The sequence below is a fragment of the Eumetopias jubatus genome, unplaced genomic scaffold (genome assembly GCF_037043125.1).
Source record: "Eumetopias jubatus isolate StellerSeaLion01/CBP00866 unplaced genomic scaffold, mEumJub1_p1.0 scaffold_4, whole genome shotgun sequence".
NCBI lineage: Eukaryota > Metazoa > Chordata > Mammalia > Carnivora > Otariidae > Eumetopias > Eumetopias jubatus.
In genome coordinates this window covers 61685350-61704824 of record NW_028274810.1, presented here as the reverse complement: position 1 = coordinate 61704824, position 19475 = coordinate 61685350, and the positions used below count along the sequence as shown (strand labels likewise).

The following is a 19475-nucleotide window of genomic DNA, read 5'->3' as shown; positions in this document are numbered from 1 at the left end:
TTGTTCCATTTATTGCTTGTATTGATCTGGATATTTACTCTGAATACATGATAAATCATGGCAAATTTGTCTATCACTGGCATTTTTTTTATTGTTCTTTCTTATCTGTGTTCTCCCTTTACAAAGAAGGTATTCCTAATAGCCTGCAGACAGATTTAATACCATACAGAATTTATTTTAGCTCCTTTACTGCTGATGTTTCTTCCCCTATAAAATTTGGAATCCTGTTAAACCTCTTTTTTCATGTGTATTTGATCAACATAGTCCTGGCGTGTGAAAAGTACCCAGTAAATGTATTTAGACAGAATAAATGAATAGAAATAAAACTGATGAATCCAAGCCTTTTTTTTCCAGTTACTTCCCTAGAAGAGTTTATGGCTATAATACAGAAGAAATTCTTGGTCTTAAATCTGTTTTTCTTAGAGGATTTTAGGAATATTCCTTTGGCTTTCACGTAGAATATGATGAGATACTTTGGATTTAATTAATTATTACTAAGTACTAATTCACTTACCAAGTTATTAGGCAATAGGGGCTAATATAGTTCAGCAAAAAGAAGAGGCATTCACAATATATTTGACTTTTTTTTTAAGGTTTTATTTTTAAGCAATCACACCCAACGTGGTACTCGAACTCACAACCCCAAGATCAAGAGTTGCAGGTTCCACAAATTGAGCCAGCTGGGCTCCCCTCAATATATTTGACTCTTGATATCAGATATTCAGTTAACTTATCAGCATCCCTGTTTCAAGAGATAATGTCCTTTCTTTTCCAGTGTTTCATGGGGAAAAATTTCTTCAGATATAAAGAGTAATAAGTCAGTTATTTCCTCAGATGTCATAAAGTCATGCTTTTTTTTAAAAAAATTACTTTTAGTTAGAAGTTTTTCTCAGATTTATTGAGGTATGATTGATAAAATTGTAAGATATTTAAAGTGTATATCATGATTTGATATATGTATACATTGTGAAAGGATTTCTCCCATCTAGTTAACACACCTATCTCACATTTTATTTATATATGTAAAAATATATGAAAATATAAATATGTATATATTTATATATGATATATATTTGTATATATATGAACATTTACATTCTCTTAGCAAATTTCAGTTATACAGTGTTTTTTTTTTTAAAGATTTTATTTATTTATTTGGCAGAGAGAGATAGTGAGAGCAGGAACACAAGCAGGGGGAGTGGGAAGAGGGAGAAGCAGGCTCTCTACTGAGCAGGGAGCCTGATGCGGGGCTCGATCCCAGTACCCTGGGATCATGACCTGAGCCGAAGGCAGACGCTTAATGACTGAACCACCCAGGTGCCAAGTTGTACAGTGTTTTCAACTATAGTCACCAAGTTTTACATTAGATCCTCAGATCTTACTAATCTTCTAGATGAAAGTTTGTACACTTTTACCAAGCTCCCCTTTTCTACAAGTTTGACTTTTTTAAAGATTCCACATATAAGCAATACCATGCAGTGTTTGTCTTTATTTGGCTGATTTCATAAGCCAGAGGCATAATGCCTCAAAGTCCATCCATGCTGTCACAAACAGAACTTTCTTCTTTCTCATGGTTGAATGATAATGTGTGTGTGTGTGTGTGTGTGTGTGTGTGTGTGTGTGTGTGTCACATCTTTATGCATTTATTGACAGACACCTAGGTAGTTCCATGTCTTGGCTGTTGTGAATAATGCTGCAGTGAACATGGAAGTGCTGGTATTTCTCTGATATCATGTTTTCATTTTTTTTTATACATATTCAGAAATGGGATTGCTGGATCATATGGTAGTTCTATTGATTTTTAAAGGAACCTCTATACTGCTTTTTATAGTGGTTGCACCAATTTATATTCCCACCAACAGTGCATAGGGGTTCCCTTTTTTTTACATCCTTGGCAACACTTATATCTTGTCTTTTTGGTGACAGCTGTTCTAGCAGATATGAGGTGATATACATTGTGCTTTTGACTTGCATTTCCCTGATGATTATTGACGTTGTGCACCTTTTTATGTATTTGTTGGCCATTTGTACGTCTTTGGAAAAAAGTTTATTCATTTCCTCTATTTTTTAATCAGACTTTTTTTTTTTTGCTATTTGGTTGTGTGAATTCTTTATATATTTCGGATATTAACCCATTATCAGATACATGATTTGCAAATATTTTCTCCCATTCTGTAGGTTGTCTTTTCATTTTGTTTCCTTTTCTGAGCAAAAATTTTTTTAGTTTGAAGTAGTCCTACTTGTTTATTTTTGCTTTTGTTGTCTTGGCTTTTTTTGCCATATCCAAAAAAATCATTATCAAGACTTATGTCAAGGAACTTACCACCTATGTTTTCTTCTAGGAGTTTTATGGTTTCATAATTTGTGATGTGTAAGATAGGTTTCTAGTTTCATTCTTTTATATTTGGCTGTCCAGTTTTCTCAGCACCATTTATTGTAGAGATGATCCTTTCCCTCTTGTATATTCGTGACTCCTTTGTTGTAAATTAACTGGCCCATATAAGCGTAGGTTTATTTCTGGGTTCTCAGTCCTATTCCATTGACCTGTGTGTCTATTTTTATGCCAGTATTAGACTATTTTGATTACTATAGCTTTGTAATATGGCTTGAAGTTGAGAAGTGTGATTCTTCTAGCTTTGTTGTTCTTTCTCAGAATTGCCTTGGCTTTTTGGGTCTTTTGTGGTTCCATATAAACTTTAGGATTTTTTTTTCCTGTTTCTTTGAAAAATGCTATTAGAGTTTTGATGGGGATTGCATTGAATCTGTAGGTTGCTTTGTTTGTAGAGACATTTTAACATTATCAGTTCTTCTGTCTATGAGCGTGGTATGTCTATTGTGTCTTCTTTATCAGTGTCTTATAATTTTCAGTGTATAGATCTTTCACCTCCTTGGTTAAATTTATTCTTTTTTTTAAATTTAATTTTATTATGTTATGTTAATCACCATACATTACATCATTAGTTTTTGATGTAGTGTTCCATGATTCATTGTTTGCGTATAACACCCAGTGCTCCATTCAATATGTGCCCTCTTTAATACCCATCACCAGGCTAACCCATCCCCCCAGCCCCATCCCCTAGAACCCTCAGTTTGTTTCTCAGAGTCCATAGTCTCTCATGGTTCATCTCCCCCTCCGATTCCCCCACCTTCATTTTTCCCTTCCTACTACTTTTTTTTTTAACATATAATGTATTATTTGTTTCAGAGGTACAGGTCTATGATTCAACAGTCTTACACAATTCACAGCACTCACCATAGCCCATACCCTCCCCAGTGTCTATCACCCAGCCACCACATCCCTCCCACCCCCCACCACTCCAGCAACCCTGTTTCCAGAGATTAAGAATTCCTCATATCAGTGAGATCATATGATACATGTCTTTCCTTGATTGACTTACTTCGCTTAGCATAATGCCCTCTAGTTCCATCCACATTGTGGTTAAATTTATTCTTAAGTATTTTATTCTTTTGATACAATTGTTAGATTGTTTTCTTAATTTCTCTGATAGTTCATTGTTAGTGTATAGAAACACAACTGATTTTTGTATATTTTGTATACGGCAGCTTTATTGAATTTGTTGGCAAAGTAATACTTCATCATTAAATTGTTTTGAGTAATTTCATTCACTTTCTGGTTTCTTTGTTTTTTGGTTTAAGCATATAGCATTAAAAACAAAACATCTGTTTGACTGGTAGAGTCTTTGCTCTTATCTTTTTGATCTGGAAAGAGCACATATGTTCTCAGTAGTCAGTAGTTTCAATTATCAAATGGGGAAGGAGGAATTGAACTCTTTTTTTTTTTTATTGTATTGACAAGGGGATGCAGCATTGGTTACTTTCATTGAGGCTGTCTGGGAGTTGAGGAGAAAGACCTATTTTTTAGGCCATGCAGGCAAGTGTTTGGGTATTACGAAATTCCCAAAGGTGAGTAGTAAACTACCCAGGCATCAAGAAACCAGTTAGTTTATTTTAATTGAGTAGAAAGTCCCTGAAATTGATTTAGCCATAAAAAAGAATGAAGTCTTGCCATTTGCAACAGCATGGATAGATCTAGAGCATGCAATGCTAAGTGAAGTCAGTCAGAGAAAGACAAATACCATATGATTTCACTCATGTGGAATTTAAGAAACAAATGAACAAAGAAAAAGAACAAAACAGACTGTTAAATACAAAGAACAAGCTGGTGGTTACCAGAGGGGAGGAGGGTAGGTGGTTGGGTGAAATAGATGAAGGGGATTAAGAGTACACTTATCATGATGAGCACTGAGTAATGTATAGAATTGTTGAATCACTATATTGTACACCTGAAATTAATATAACACTGTATGTAAATTGTTCTGGAATTTAAAAAATTAATTTAAAAAAGTCCCTGAAATTGGTAATTTTTTCAGGAGTTCTGGAGACATATTTTGGAATGTTAGGATAGATTGCTTGAACTTGATATGATGGCTCCCAATTTGTTTCATATGTAGGTAAAATAACTTTCGAGCTTCACTAAAGTTTTTGAGATGATAATTTACTACTTGAGAAGGTTATAAAGGTAAAAATAATCTCTAGTGACAAGAAACTCATTTCTTCCTAGGTCAGCCCATTTCCTGGTTGGATTGTTCTGACTGGGGGCATTATTATAATCTACACATAATAATGTGTGGATCTTTCTTGCTTCCTGTAATTGAAGCGAGGGAGCTTGAGATCACGTGTTGTGCCACCTCGTAGGGCATCACCTCCGATGAGTTACTTCTCTGTGCTTCAGGTTTCTCATTTCTACAATGGAGGACAATACTTCATAGAGTTGTTCGGCTGAGTGAGCAGAGTAGTTAGTACTTAGAATAATAAAACAATAAGTGTCGTCACTTCTATCATTGTTATTAATGTATTTGTTTTAATGATTTGAAACTTGATTCCAAGAATATTTAGGAGATATTGTCACCTCTTTGATTTCTAGCATATAGGCTGTGTGTCATCACATGAAATTGAGGACGTAGGTTTGGTGGAGGAAGGGGAAGAGAATGCTGAGTTTACTTCTGAACATGCTGAATTTGAGGTGTTTGTGGAATAATACTAGGACTGAGATACCCGAATTTGAAGAAGAGGGCAGAGTCCTTGGCACATGGGTGATAATTAAAACTATGAGAGATGGGCTAGATCACTTAAGGATCTATTTTGGTTATATATTAGAAACCTGGGGACCCTAAACTTTAAAGAACAGGTGGAAGCCATAAAGCATACCATCTGAGTTAGTAGAAGAACCAGGAGTGAGAAGTGCCACCAAAAAGGGAGAATAATCAGTGTTGTCTGTTGCAGTAATCTGAAAACTGGAAAGTATACATGGCTTGAAAATTAATGGGTCTTTTGTGACCCTTTGGTTTCGGTAGAGGAGTAGAGGTGGAAGCCAGAGAGCAGTAATGTTAGGAGGGTGAAAAGCGAGGAACAGACGATAAATGTACACTACTGTTTTGAGAAATGTTGGTGAGACAAATGTTGAAAACTGAAGGAAGATGCAGGGTAAATGGAAGATTTGGGGGCAGGACAGGATATTGATGGGCTAAGGAAAAAGGAGCTATTAGGAAAGAAAATGATTGAGTATAAGGAGAGTGTAGAAGAGGTGAGTTCAAGGCCACAAGTTGATGATATTGGCCTTGAACAGGAGGAGGGTGAAAACATCTGAGACTGGAGCAAAGAGAGATGTGGATATAACCAAGCCTGAAGATAGAGGAAATCATTCCTATGGACTTCGTTTTCTCCCAAGAAATGGAAGGGGAATTTGCTGTAAGGAGTTATGGGTTGACTAGGTGTTGTGAGGAGAATGATCAATGTTTAGAATAGTAATTGAGGGAAATAGGAGGGGAGGCTGACAAATTTGTTTTCTAATGGAGGGATTTTTCATTTGAATATTACTAGTAGTGTGGATACTATGAATGTGTTATATGAAAGGGGAAGGACTATTGTTTCATTTAATGCAACATATATTTGGCATGTGTTATGTACAAAATACTGTGCTATGTACTTCTGGGAGAGTCAGATGAATACTGACTGCCTTACTCAAGGTGGGGGTGGGTATGATGTCATAGCTCATGTCATATGATTTGTTAAAACCACAAATGTTTACAATAGCCTAAAAATGATAAATGATACATGAGCTTTGTAAATATATTTATAAGGGTTTGAAAGAAGTAGAGATCCCATTGAATAGGGGGAAATAGGAAGGCTTTATGGAAAAGGCAAATAAATACATAAAATAAAGGCTATATAAATATATTTTCTAATGAAATAGTAATTAAACCAGTTATAAGTTTTTAATTACAGCAGTCATTTATTCTTCTATAATACAATGATTGGCATTTACCAGAAATGAAGAAATAAAGAGATTAACATAGTGAAGTCTGCTCTATCCAAAAGATGTTCCACATTTGGTTATTTTTTTGTGGTAATATAGAATTCAGTAATCCTTTCAACAAATATTTAACGAACATCTCCTGTTGGGTACTGAGGATACAGAGAAGACCAAGATGCAGTTTCTTTCCTCAAGGAGTACATACTCTACTAGAAGAAACAAGTAAAAAAAACCTTAAGTTCTATACAATAAATGATATAAAAGTGGTATATATGAGTAGAGAAATTTGGGGTTCTAAGTGGAAGGAAGAATGAATAAATGATTATGTTGCTATGACAGCAAGTTTTTTCCTTTTCTTTTCTTTAGTTGGAGAACATCAATTGACAGGCCATAAAGTGGCAGTTAAAATCTTAAATAGACAGAAGATTCGCAGTTTAGATGTTGTTGGGAAAATAAAACGAGAAATTCAAAATCTGAAACTCTTTCGTCATCCTCATATTATCAAACTGTAAGTATTTTTGTACCTGATAATGCAAAAGAGAAACTGTCTTGAAATATTTCCTATGAATTTACAAATAATTATCTTTAGTTAACTTTTTATGAAAGTATAAATCTTTAATACTTATATTCAGCAAGTGTTAATTCATTTAACCTCCATCAATCCTTTCTTGCATACGTTTAGTTTATAATTAAAAGTCAGTTTTTCAAAATTGGTACTGTTTTCACCTGATGAATGCAGCCTTGGGAGTTGACTCTTCTCTAGTATTCACTTTAAAGGGCCTTTAGGACTTCGATGTTCCTAGATTCATTTTCTAATTTTTTTCTAGTCTCGTTTCATTAACATTACAGTGATTTCTTTTTGGAAAAGGTAAAATGTAACTTTAATATTATCCACCATTGTATATTACTTGCAAAACTGCAATAATTACTGTGATTACTGATAGCAGAGCTCTTAGGAAGGCAGGTGGATTTTTTTTTTTCTTGATAGGACAAGTTACAAACTTAAAAGATAATATGAAGAGATTGATAAAGCTGATTAATTATATTGAAAGAATTTAAAATTGATTAGAGCTAGAAAAAGTAGATATTGAGTATGTAACAGTATCCTTTGAAATCATTTAAATCATTAATATTTACTGAGAAAATGTAATACACTAACCACTGAAAATTGTCTTTACTTTATGTCTTAAAGCTTGGATAGAGTTTTATAGAATAAATATTAATCTTGTTGAGTACCTGCTAGTGGCTAGGAACTGTGTTGAGCATTTTATAAGCTTTATTATTTTTTTATTTATTTATGAGCAATATATAATTTCACTTTATCCTCATGATAATCCTGTAGGGTAGGTATTGTTTTCAATTAATAAATAAAGAAATTCCATATCTAAAGAGTATCAGCAACGTGTCCAAGGTCAAAGAGCCAGTAGGTTGTGGAGCTGGTAGTTGAGTTCATATCTGACTCCAAATGCCATGCTATTAATGCTTTACTCCAGTACTCCAGTCTTTCTCAAAACAAAGTTATATGAACTCCTTTTAAGGAAAAAATAAATTTGTGGATCCCTGGTTTTGACTTAATTATTTTTAGTATATTGTTACTTAAGTATACAGGAACAAAGAATTCGGTATAATAAACTCCATATGCTTATAGCTTTGACACAATTATGAAACCAAAATAAATTCACAATTTAAATATAAGACAAGTCAAAGAAATTCAAAGTAATATCTATAGTATAATGTGATGAATAATTTTTTCAAAATTTTTGAAATTTTGAAATTTTTCAAAACCATTTTTCAAAAACCAAATCATTGTTAGTTTAATAGAAGGACATCCATATTTATATTTTGATTCAAATAATATTGAAGAGAAAGCCTGTTCATATGAGTATATTGTAAAAAAAATCATTATTAATGTCTTTGAGGCTTTGTTTGCTAGTTCACTGTAATCAAATATTCTCTTTAGCCTAAACTTTGTTAGTGAGCCATCTTTGGATGTCAGTGTTAACAAGGAACAACTTGATAATCTGCAGAGGTACATTATTTGCCTCACGACAAGGCTAGCATAGTAGCTGTGATAGGCTGATTAATGCCCCCCCAAGACATCCTAATCCGCAGAATCTTTGAATATGTTATATTACATGGCAAAGGGGAATTAAAGTTATAGATGGATTTAAAGTTTCTAATCAGCTGATCTTATAATAGGGAAATTTTCCTTGATTTTCTGGATGCGCCAGTAGTAATCACAGTGGTCCTTAAAAGTGAAAGAGGGAGTCAGAAGACTCAGAGAAAGCGATTTGAGAGTGAAGCGAGGGCAGAGTGATAAAATGTGAGAAGGACTCAACTGGCTGTTGCTGACTTTGAAGATGGAGAAAGAGGGCCATGAGCCAAGAAATGCCGGCACTCTAAAAGTTGGAAAATACAAATATTTTCCTCTAGAGCCTTGCTGCCAACCTTGATGTTAGCCCAGTGAGACCTGTCAGACTTCTATAAAACTACAAGGTAATACATTTTGTTGTTTTAAGCCACCAAATTTGAACTATGGTAGCAGTAGGAAACTAATACAGGAGCATTCCTGAAATCCTTAAATGAGTGGCTTATCCAGTTATTATTGCTGGGATTGGGAACATGCATTTAGTCTTTACTCATACTAGCTACATTTATTGTTAGTGAACTGTTGCAGATTGGTATGTTCAGTGCATCTTACCAACAATATGAATATGTGCCTAACTGTTCAGGAAGGCTTTTTCTGGAGGGCCTTGGTCTGCTGTTGGGTAGCAGAGATGACTCAGGTCTCACATTGTTACCATGAGATGTGCATTCTAACAGTGAGCGTCAGTGTCCTTTCATCTTCATGTGAAGTTCACTTGTTCATCAACATAAAGAAGAAATGAAGTCTCTAAAATAACATGACGGTGCATGATTGATTACAAGGTTATCGTCTAGGACCTACATTCTAGATGATTCAGGATATGTATATGCAGGTTTTTTAAGATTAGCATAAGAAATAAAATGCCACCTACTACCTTGGTAACTCACCTCTCATATTCTTTGTTTCCTTAATTTTAAAGTGGGGATGTGTTTGCACTGGTATAATGCCTGGTATTTGATGAGCATTGGCCTAAAGTAGGACTAGGTAACCTACAAGCTGATATTTCAGTCCACTTTCATGATTCTTAACTGTTTTTCCCCTACTTGAAACAGTTCATAAATAACTTTGACTCCATGCTGATAATGACTTTATTCTAGTTACTGAGTGGCTTCTAAGCTAAATCTTTTTGCTCTTCCTTACTGAGCGGCCACTTCCTATAAGAGGAGAAAGCTGGGAAGCCAGACTAAAAGTGTCACATGCCAGAATGAGAGTGAAGGGGGAGATCTCTGTATTTGCCTTGTTCCTTGACCTCATCCCTTTTAGAATGCCAGCCTGAAAGACCCTAGAGAAATTTTGTCCACTTAGGGTATGAATCCTAGTTCCTGTTGTGTTCCTGCAAACACAAATCAGATTTTGTCAGTAAGCAGTTGCAACTGTCATGAGGATTTAAAAGCTTATTTTTGATGTCATATCTACCAGTGTTTTCTTGCCTTCATTTCTATAATGATAATTTCAAATTTTGGTTTAGCTAATTATCTTATTCTGGTTTAGAATTATTTAAGTATTTGCTATTTTGTTTTGTGAGAGAGATGTAGAACATTCTCAGGGTTGATCAGAAAGTAATTAGCAGAGGTGAATATAATGTCTAAAGCTTCTGGCTTCCAGCCTTGGGCTTAATCCATTCAGCCAGATTGCCTCTTCAATTGTGGACTGAATTAAAAAAAAGAAAAAGTACTCAAGTATCCTTGCTATAGAACAAGCTTATTGACATAGCCTCTAACAGTGTTAGTGATTTAAACAGGGAGAGAGACCTGATCCTTTTAGTGGTTTTGTTTGTTTTGTGCAGTCTTGGACTAACTGCCAAGAATAGTTCCCTTGTTACAGAATGGGCCTCTAGTTTCTTTAGTAGTAAAGCTTGAAAACCAAAAACCAAGAATGTAGGATATTTATTGCATGATTTCTCTATTAACTCAAATTGTAAAATCCCACTGAAAATTGAAAAGAGTAAACAGGATTCACAGGAAACTCCAAACTTTCCCATGAACTAGAATTTGTTGATTAGACTTTTGTCTTTGTCCCTCCCCCCCCCCCGCCCCCCGTAGTTCTTAGGGAACTTCACTTTAATGAATCAGAAGATCAGTACTTATTTGGTAGAGCTGGTTTTGCCTGTTTACTTTTTATTAAGAAAGTTTTATCTTACTCAACCTATAGACAGCTCTTTAACATTATTCACCACCACCACCTTGAAATGTTGTATTCTCTGAGTTTCTATAACATCACAGTCTTCTGATTTTCTGATTCTTTCGTCTTCTTAAGACTTTCTTTTATGGGCCTCTTCATCTTCATGGCCATTAAATATTGATCCATGTCTGCATTGTGAGCTAGGGTAGTGTTAGTGAACCACCTTTGGGTGACCCCATCTATTACAATGGTTGTCATTTGTCATCTTTGTGCTAAAGATTTCCAAAACCATATTTCTGGGCCAGATATTTCTCCTGAATCCTGAACACACTTATTGAACTCTTTATTGGATGTTTCCATTCTGAAGTCATTGAATCATCTGAAACTAAGTCGAACTTTTCTTTCTTTCCCAAACTTCTTTCTTTTTTTTCCTGTTTTTTGTTTTGTTTTGAGCAAAAATACCATTCATGCAATTTTCTAAGCCAAAACTTAGGGATCATCTTTAATTCCATTTCCCTCATCTTTATATATAATCAATCATTGAGTTCTGCAGGTCTTATCCCTAAGTATCTTCTTAGTCTATTTCTTTCTGCTTTTATTGCACCATCCTCTTTTGCTTGTTGTCATTCAGCTATTGTCTCTACTTAGAAAGCTTTTTCTACACCTCCCTTCCCCTAGGTTTCCAATTCCAATTTACCATTTAGATTTTAGCCTTTACAGGTGATTATCTCTAGAAAACCTGTTTACTCTGTAAGTCTGTGTTAGGCATCATCCTCTCTGTACCACAGCAGTCAGCCTTTCCAAAGCCCTTGACATTACTTTGAACTTGCTCATTTGTTTGTATTAGTATCTCCCACAAGAGCAAGTTCTTTAGAAGCAGGAATTATGTTTGTTTTTTCTTTTATTTAACACATTTTTACTGAGTACCTGCTATCTAATAGGAACTGTTGTAGGCATTGGGGATATGATAGTGAAAGACAAGGTTTCTGCCCTTATGGAGCTTCTGTTCTAGAGCTATCTAGCAGTTCTAGATAGTGAGTAAGCAAAGTAACAGGATTACTTTAGGCAGTGATAAGTGCTTTGAGGAGAATGAGTGCTGTTCTAGGTTGTGACTAGCAAGGAGTAAGTGTTAATTCAGATTAAGTTGTGGGAAGGCCTCACAGAAGAGGTAAAGTTTGAGCTAAGACCTGGAAGATTATTAATATCTAGCCAACTGGTGAGATGATATGACTATAGTATAGAATGGGTATGGGGGCAGAAGTGGATGCAGACCAGTTAAGAAGCTATTGTTGTGTCGTCCAGCTAAGAGATTATGATTATGGAGGCTTTAATCAAAGTGATAGTCTAGATTTGTGCTGTCCGGTGTAGTAGCCATTGGCTACATGTAGCATAAATTTAAATTAATTAAAATATTTAATTCTCTAGTCAAGCAAGCCATATTTCAAGTGTTTAATAGCAATGTGTGGCTAATGGCTATTTTAAGAGGCTATATAAAACATTTCTATTATTGCAGAAAGTTCTATTTGATACCACTGGTCTAGGGAGAGAGAAATCTATGGATTCAATATATATTTTGTAGGTAAAGTTAATGAGTTGCTGAGGAATTTTTTTCTTTTGGCCTGAGCAACTGGGATTTTGGATTTTGGCTTGAGCAACTAGGTGCTGATAATGAGGCTATTTTTTGAGATAGGAAGAATGGAAGAGAGTCATGTTGGGGTATAGGTGGATGTTAAGCATACTAGTTTTGGCCGTGTTAAGTTGAGAATCCCATTAGATCTAAATGGAGATGTTAGATATCATCTTTATCTCCCTAGCACCTAGTATAGTAGTAGGTATTTACTAATTACTTATAGCATGTATAAGTAAAGAGGTGACATTTGAACAAGGTCCTGATGGTTCTATGAGGACAACAAGAGCAAAATAATGAAAGTATAAAGAACATGGTCTGTTGGGAACATACAGTATGTGTAGGGAAATGGAGGAAAACAAGGCCAGAAAGTTAGCTTGTTCATCCCTTCATTTAGCAGATGGCACCACTGAGTCACTTGGGATATATCTGCAAACAAAAAGATGACATGACAACAAAATCTCTGCTGTTATGGAGCTTCTGTTCACGTGTGTGTGTGTATAGTTGCGGGGGGGTGGTGAGTAGATAGACAATAAAACTTATGTTAGTAAAATATATTGTAAGTTAGACTGTGAAAAGGTGAGGGACTATCCCATGCAGATTATCTGGAGGAGGAAAGTAACAAATGGAGGGAACAGTAAATATAAAGGCTCTGAGGTGGAAATACAGGCCAGAGATCAAGGGAGCAGAGTAATCTAGGGGGAATTGGACTAAGAGATGAGGACAGAGACCTAAAAGGGAGCCAGATTTTGTAGGGTATTATAGACCATTGTAAGGACTTTGGCTTTTACTCTGAGTCAGATGGGAAGCCATTAGAAAGTTTTGGTCAGAGGTATGATATGACCTGACTTATGGTGAAGCAGGGAAACAAATTAGGAGTCAACTGCAGTGTTGTGGGTAAAAGAGTTGGTGGCTTAGAGCATAATCTGGAGGGTGTTGAGAAGTAAGCATCTTCTCTATATACTTTTGAGGTAGGGTAACAGCATTTGCTTAGAGATTAAATGTGGGTTGTGAAAGAAGAGAAGGCAGTGATTGACTCCAAGGTTATCTGGCTTGGGCAAATAAAAGAATAGAGTTGCTATTAAGTGAAATGGAGAAAATTGTAGGAGGAATAAGTTAGAGGTGTGGGGTGTTGGAGGGTGGTATCAAGAATTTGATATTGTTTTATGATATTGAGATGCTTATTAGGCATCTAAGTAAAGATATAAGTAGGTTATTAAGTAAATGACTCCAGAGTTAAGGGGACAGGCATAAGATAAAGAGAAATTTGGAAGTCATCAGCATATAGATGGTAGTTAAGATATTTTAAAGTCCTAAGACTGGATGAGATCACCAAGTATAGAGTATAGATAAATAAGAAATCTAAGGATTGATCTCTAGGGCATGATGATGTTAAGATATCCAAGATGAGGAGGAACCAGCAAAGAAGAATGAAAATGAACAGTTAAAAGAGGTTGGAAGAAAACCAGGAGAATATGCTATCTTGAAGCCAAGTGAAGAATATATTTGAAGAAAGAGAGATTATTAACAATTCCTTATACTGCTGAATATTGAGTAAGATGAGACTGAGAATTGACCCATTAGATTTGGCAAGGTGGAGGCTGCTGGTGTCTTTGAAAAGGACCACTTTATTGTAATGATGAAGGCAAAATCCTGTTTTGAGGGGCTTAGGAGAGAATTTGAGCTGAAGAAGGGGAGTTAGTTATAATAGACAATTCAGAAATTTTATTAAAAGGCGAGAAGAGAAATAGTGATAATGAGAGGAAATGTGGGGTCTAAACAGGGTTTGTTTTTTTAAGATGAAAGGTATTATAGAATGCTTGTACACCAAAGGGGATGATTTGGTCAAGATGGAGAGACTGATACAGGAGAAAGAAAAGCTAATTGTAGAAACCAAGTCCTTTAGTTAGGTGGGAGGAAGGAATCCAGTGCATAATTGGAAGAGTTAGTGTTTGATGGTGTATGACCACGGAGTGAGTGGCTGGGTGTGGTGGAGGATGAGGAGGTCAGGAAATTAGAGGCCATGTATTGGACAGATCACCCATGTGTATATCATGTACAACAGTAGCAATGGGGGAAGAAGACATTAAGTCAGAATGAAAGGGAGTTAGGTTGATGACTAACAAAAGAAGGGTATTGGGTGTGTAATCTGATGGACTGCACTTCAGAGACAGTGGAGTTTTTGAGGAATGAGGTTTTGAGGATTTCCTTTAGAACATAATATATTATTAGACTATGCAAATTGGCTAGCATTTAAAATTTTCTTATGAATTAATAAATTGAGGATCTGATCAGCAATGGTGCTGATTTCTCAAAAAAGAGAGACAGATATTACAGGCCTTTGCTTGGAGGTGCACAGCACCATCTAGTCTTTCAAAGGAAAATAAAAGTCAAAATGAAATCTGATCTAGTCTCTAGATCTAAGAGGGTGCTATAAATTGTGCATTATGTTGCCATAAAGGATGGATCAGCCAAGTGAGAGCAGGGAATCCTCTGCAGGACAAGCCAGCCAGCTCCTTCAACAAAATAATGCATGAAAAGAAAAAAACAGATGGAGGAGCAGCCTATAAATTAAAAGAAACATGAGAGATATATCAGTCAGTTGCAGTGTATGGATTATAATTGGATCCTAATTTAATCAAAATATTAAAACAAAAACCAAAAAAAACATTATAAGCTAATCAGGAAACCTCATTGGATATTTGATGACATTCATGATTTGTTAAATTTATGCATGATGACAGTATTGCATGGGTATATACACATACATTTTTTAAGGCTATTATTTTTTAGAGATATATACAGATCTCTTTACAGAGAAAATGAAAGACTACTCAGTGTGAATTGATTGAAAATGTATACTTTTTATGAAGTTAATAATCAAGGCATACTAATAATCTTATACTCTAGAATGTTAGAAAAGATACTGACTTATTCTGTATATCCATGCATAAATAAAGCAAGATCAAGTTAATAAAAATGGGCAAAGTACAGGAGTGAGCATTTAATAAGAAATGTGTATGGTGTTTTGCAGGAGTTGGAGAATATATAAATCCACAAACTTTGTAAAGATTTCAGCATTGCCAAAATCTTTTGGAAAATAGTTGGCATTAGCTCTTACAATTGGACAGTCACATGAACTATGACTCAGCAATTCCACTCAGATATATATCAAAGAGAAAATCTTGCCATGTATAAGAATGTTTGCAGCAGCACTATTATAATAGCAAAATGTGGAAACGATTTACCCTCCAGTGGTAGATTGGATGGATAAATAAATAGCCTCTAGATTGGATGAATAAATAAATAGCCTCTCTGGTAAAAGGAGAGATCAATAAATACAATGAAATATCATGCAATGGTCACATCAGATAACTAGAAAACACAACAGTGTGGATGAATCTCAATAAAACAGGCCCCAAAATACTAAATATAGCCTGATACTCTTTTTTATTTTTTAAAAGATTTATTTATTTGAGAGAGAGAGGGCATACAATCAGAGGAGAGAGAGAATCCTCAAGCAGACTCAATCCCAGGACCCTGAGGTCATGACCTGACCTTAAATCAAGGGTCCGACACTTAACTGACTGAGCCAGCCACAGGCCACACCTGATACCCTTTTTTAAGAGCTCTTTTGCTAAGAGCAATTAAAATAAAAATATACATAAGAGTATGAATTTTACGTATATATGAAGACAATGGGATACACATGTATATACGTATATAAATAAAACCGTATAAAAGAGAAAGCAAGGGAAGCCGGAAGGGGATTCAGGATGATGGGAAACTTGGTTGAGGGGAAGCAGTGGGAGGGGAAAATGACTCCACTGTATGGTTAGATGGAAGGTATTGTTGAGGTCCTATGTATTTTGTTTGGGTGATGGGTTTGTAGGTGCTTATTATAGTATTAAAAATAGTAATTAAATAAAAGTAGGCCATTCAAGGACCAGTAAAGACAGGTGCCATGAACGAAGGGTAATGATTACTACATTTCTTTAATAACTGACTTCTAAATAAAGAAAAATATTATTCTGATATGCAGCTATATAAATAATGTTTTGAAATCTCTATGGATATAACCATCAAAAAGGCATACTCATGAATATTGACTTTTGCCTAACTTTGGAAAGATTTTTCCTGAGTTCTATAGGCTATTTAACTGGATAATGCCTAGAAATGCATATAACTTGGTCACCTGGAGAATGCTTGAGGTTTTTGTGGATACTTGAATTTATTTTGATTAATTAGAAATACTTTTTTCTGAAAAAAAATTTTAAAGCATGTTAGTTTACTCTTCTGCTGTTTTAAATATATGAATTTCATGATTGAATTTTTTTCATTTTTATTGTTATGTTAATCACCATACATTACATCATTAGTTTTTAAAATTTTTTTATTGTTATGTTAATCACCATATATTACATCATTAGTTTTTGATGTAGTGTTCCATGAGTCATTGTTTGTGCATAATACCCAGTGCTCCATGCAGAACATGCCCTCTTTAATACCCATCACCAGGCTAACCCATCCTCCCACCCCCTCCCCTCTAGAAGCCTCAGTTTGTTTTTCAGAGTCCATCATCTCTCATGGTTTGAGAGATTTCCCCCCCTTCATTCTGCCCCTCCTGCTGTCTTTTTTTTTCCTTATACTGCATTATTTGTGTCAGAGGTACAGATCTGTGATTCAATAGTCTTGCACACTTCACAGCGCTCACCATAGCACATACCCTCCCCAATGTCTATTACCCAGCCACCCCATCCCTCCCACCCCCCCACAGTCCAGCAACACTCAGTTTGTTTCTTGAGATTAAGAATTCCTCATATCAGTGAGGTCATATGATACATGTCTTTCTCTGATTGACTTATTTCACTCAGCATAACACCCTCCAGCTCTATCCACATCGTTGCAAATGGCAAGATCTCATTCCTTTTGATGGCTGCATAATATTCCATTGTGTATATATACCCCATCTTCTTTAACCATTCATCTGTCGATGGACATCTTGACTCTTTCCACAGTTTGGCTATTGTGGACATTGCTGCTATAAACATTGGGGTTCACGTACCCCTTTGGGTCCCTACATTTGTATCTTTGGGGTAAATGCCCAGTAGTGCAATTGCTGGATCGTATGGTAGCTCTATTTTCAACTGTTTGAGGAACCTCCATGCTGCTTTCCAGAGTGGCTGCACCAGCTTGCATTCCCACCAAGAGTGTAGGAGGGTTCCCCTTTCTCCGCATCCCCGCCAACATCTGTCGTTTCCTGACTTGTTCATTTTAGCCAGTCTGACTGGTGTGAGGTGGTATCTCATTGAGGTTTTGATTTGGATTTCCCTGATGCCGAGCGATGTTGAGCACTTTTTCATGTGTCTCTTGGCCATTTGGATGTCTTCTTTGGAAAAATGTCTGTTCATGTCTATGCCCATTTCTTGATTGGATTATTTGTTCTTTGGGTGTTGAGTTTGACAAGTTCTTTATAGATTTTGGATACTAGCCCTTTATCTGATATGTCATTTGCAAATATTTTCTCCCATTCTGTCGGTTGTCTTTTGGTTTTGTGGACTGTTTCTTTTGCTGTGCAAAAGCTTTTTATCTTGATCAAATCCCAAGAGTTCATTTTTGCCCTTGCTTCCCTTGTCTTTGGCAATGTTTCTAGGAAGAAGTTGCTGCGGCTGAGGTCGAAGAGGTTGCTACCTGTGTTCTCCTTTAGGATGTTGATGGACTCCTGTCTCACGTTTAGGTCTTTCAACTATTTGGAGTCCATTTTTGTGTGTGGTGTAAGGAAATGGTCCAGTTTCATTCTTCTGCATGTGGCTGTCCAATTTTCCCAACACCATTTGTTGAAGAGACTGTCTTTTTTCCATTGGACATTCTTTCCTGCTTTGTCAAAGATGAGTTGACCATCGAGTTGAGGGTCCATTTCTGGGCTCTCGATTCTGTTCCATTGATCTATGTGTCTGTTTTTGTGCCAATACCATACTGTCTGGATGATGACAGCTTTGTAATAGAGCTGGAAGTCTGGAATTGTGATGCAGCCAGCTTTGCTTTTCTTTTTCAATATTCCTCTGGCTATTCGGGGTCTCTTCTGGTTCCATACAAATTTTAGGATTATTTGTTCCATTTCTTTGAAAAAAGTGGATGGTATTTTGATGGGGATTGCATTGAATGTGTAGATTGCTCTAGGTAGCATTGACATCTTCACAATGTTTGTTCTTCCAATCCATGAGCATGGAACGTTTTTCCATTTCTTTGTGTCTTCCTCAATTTCTTTCATGAGTATTTTATAGTTTTCTGAGTACAGATCCTTTGCCTCTTTGGTTAGATTTATTCCTAGGTATCTTATGGTTTTGGGTGCAATTGTAAATGGGATCGACTCCTTAATTTGTCTCTCCTGTCTTGTTGTTGGTGTATAGGAATGCCACTGATTTCTGTGCATTGATTTTATATCCTGCCACTTTACTGAATTCCTGTATGAGTTCTAGCAGTTTTGGGGTGGAGTCTTTTGGGTTTTCCACATACAGTATCATATCATCTGCAAAGAGTGAGAATTTGACTTCCTCTTTGCCGATTTGGATGCCTTTGATTTTTTTGTTGTTGTTGTCTGATTGCTGTGGCTAGGACTTCTACTACTATGTTGAATAGCAGTGGTGATAGTGGACATCTCTGCCACGTTTCTGACCTTAGGGGAAGTGAGCTTTTCCCCATTGAGAATGATATTCGCTGTAGGTTTTTCATAGATGGCTTTTATGATATTGAGGTATGTACCCTCTATCCCTATCCTCTGAAGAGTTTTGATCAAGAAAGGATGCTGTACTTTGTCAAATGCTTTTTCTGCATCTATTGAGAGGATCATATGATGGTTGTTCTTTCTTTTGTTAATGTATTGTATCACGTTGATTGATTTGCAGATGTTGAACCAACCTTGCAGCCCAGGGATAAATCCCACTTGGTCATGGTGAATAATCCTTTTAATGTACTGTTGGATCCTATTGGCTAGTATTTTGGTGAGAATTTTTGCATCCATGTTCATCAAGGATATTGGTCTGTAATTCTCCTTTTTGATGGGGTCTTTGTCTGGTTTTGGGATCAAGGTAATGGTGGCCTCATAAAATGAGTTTGGAAGTTTTCCTTCCATTTCTATTTTTTGGAACAGTTTCAGGAGAATAGGTATTAATTCTTCTTTAAATGTTTGGTAGAATTCCCCCTGGGAAGCCATCTGGCCCTGGGCTTTTGTTTGTTGGGAGATTTTT

General features: G+C 35.9%; 1 protein-coding gene across 1 annotated transcript in view; it reads left to right on the top strand.

Moving 5' to 3' along the window:
• Positions 1 to 19475, top strand: part of PRKAA2 (protein kinase AMP-activated catalytic subunit alpha 2) — a 69560-nt gene that overhangs the window by 25424 nt on the left and 24661 nt on the right. Inside the window, exon 2 of the mRNA XM_028106849.1 lies at positions 6701 to 6842. Coding sequence (XP_027962650.1) covers positions 6701 to 6842 — 142 coding nt within the window. The remainder of the gene's footprint in view (positions 1 to 6700; positions 6843 to 19475) is intronic.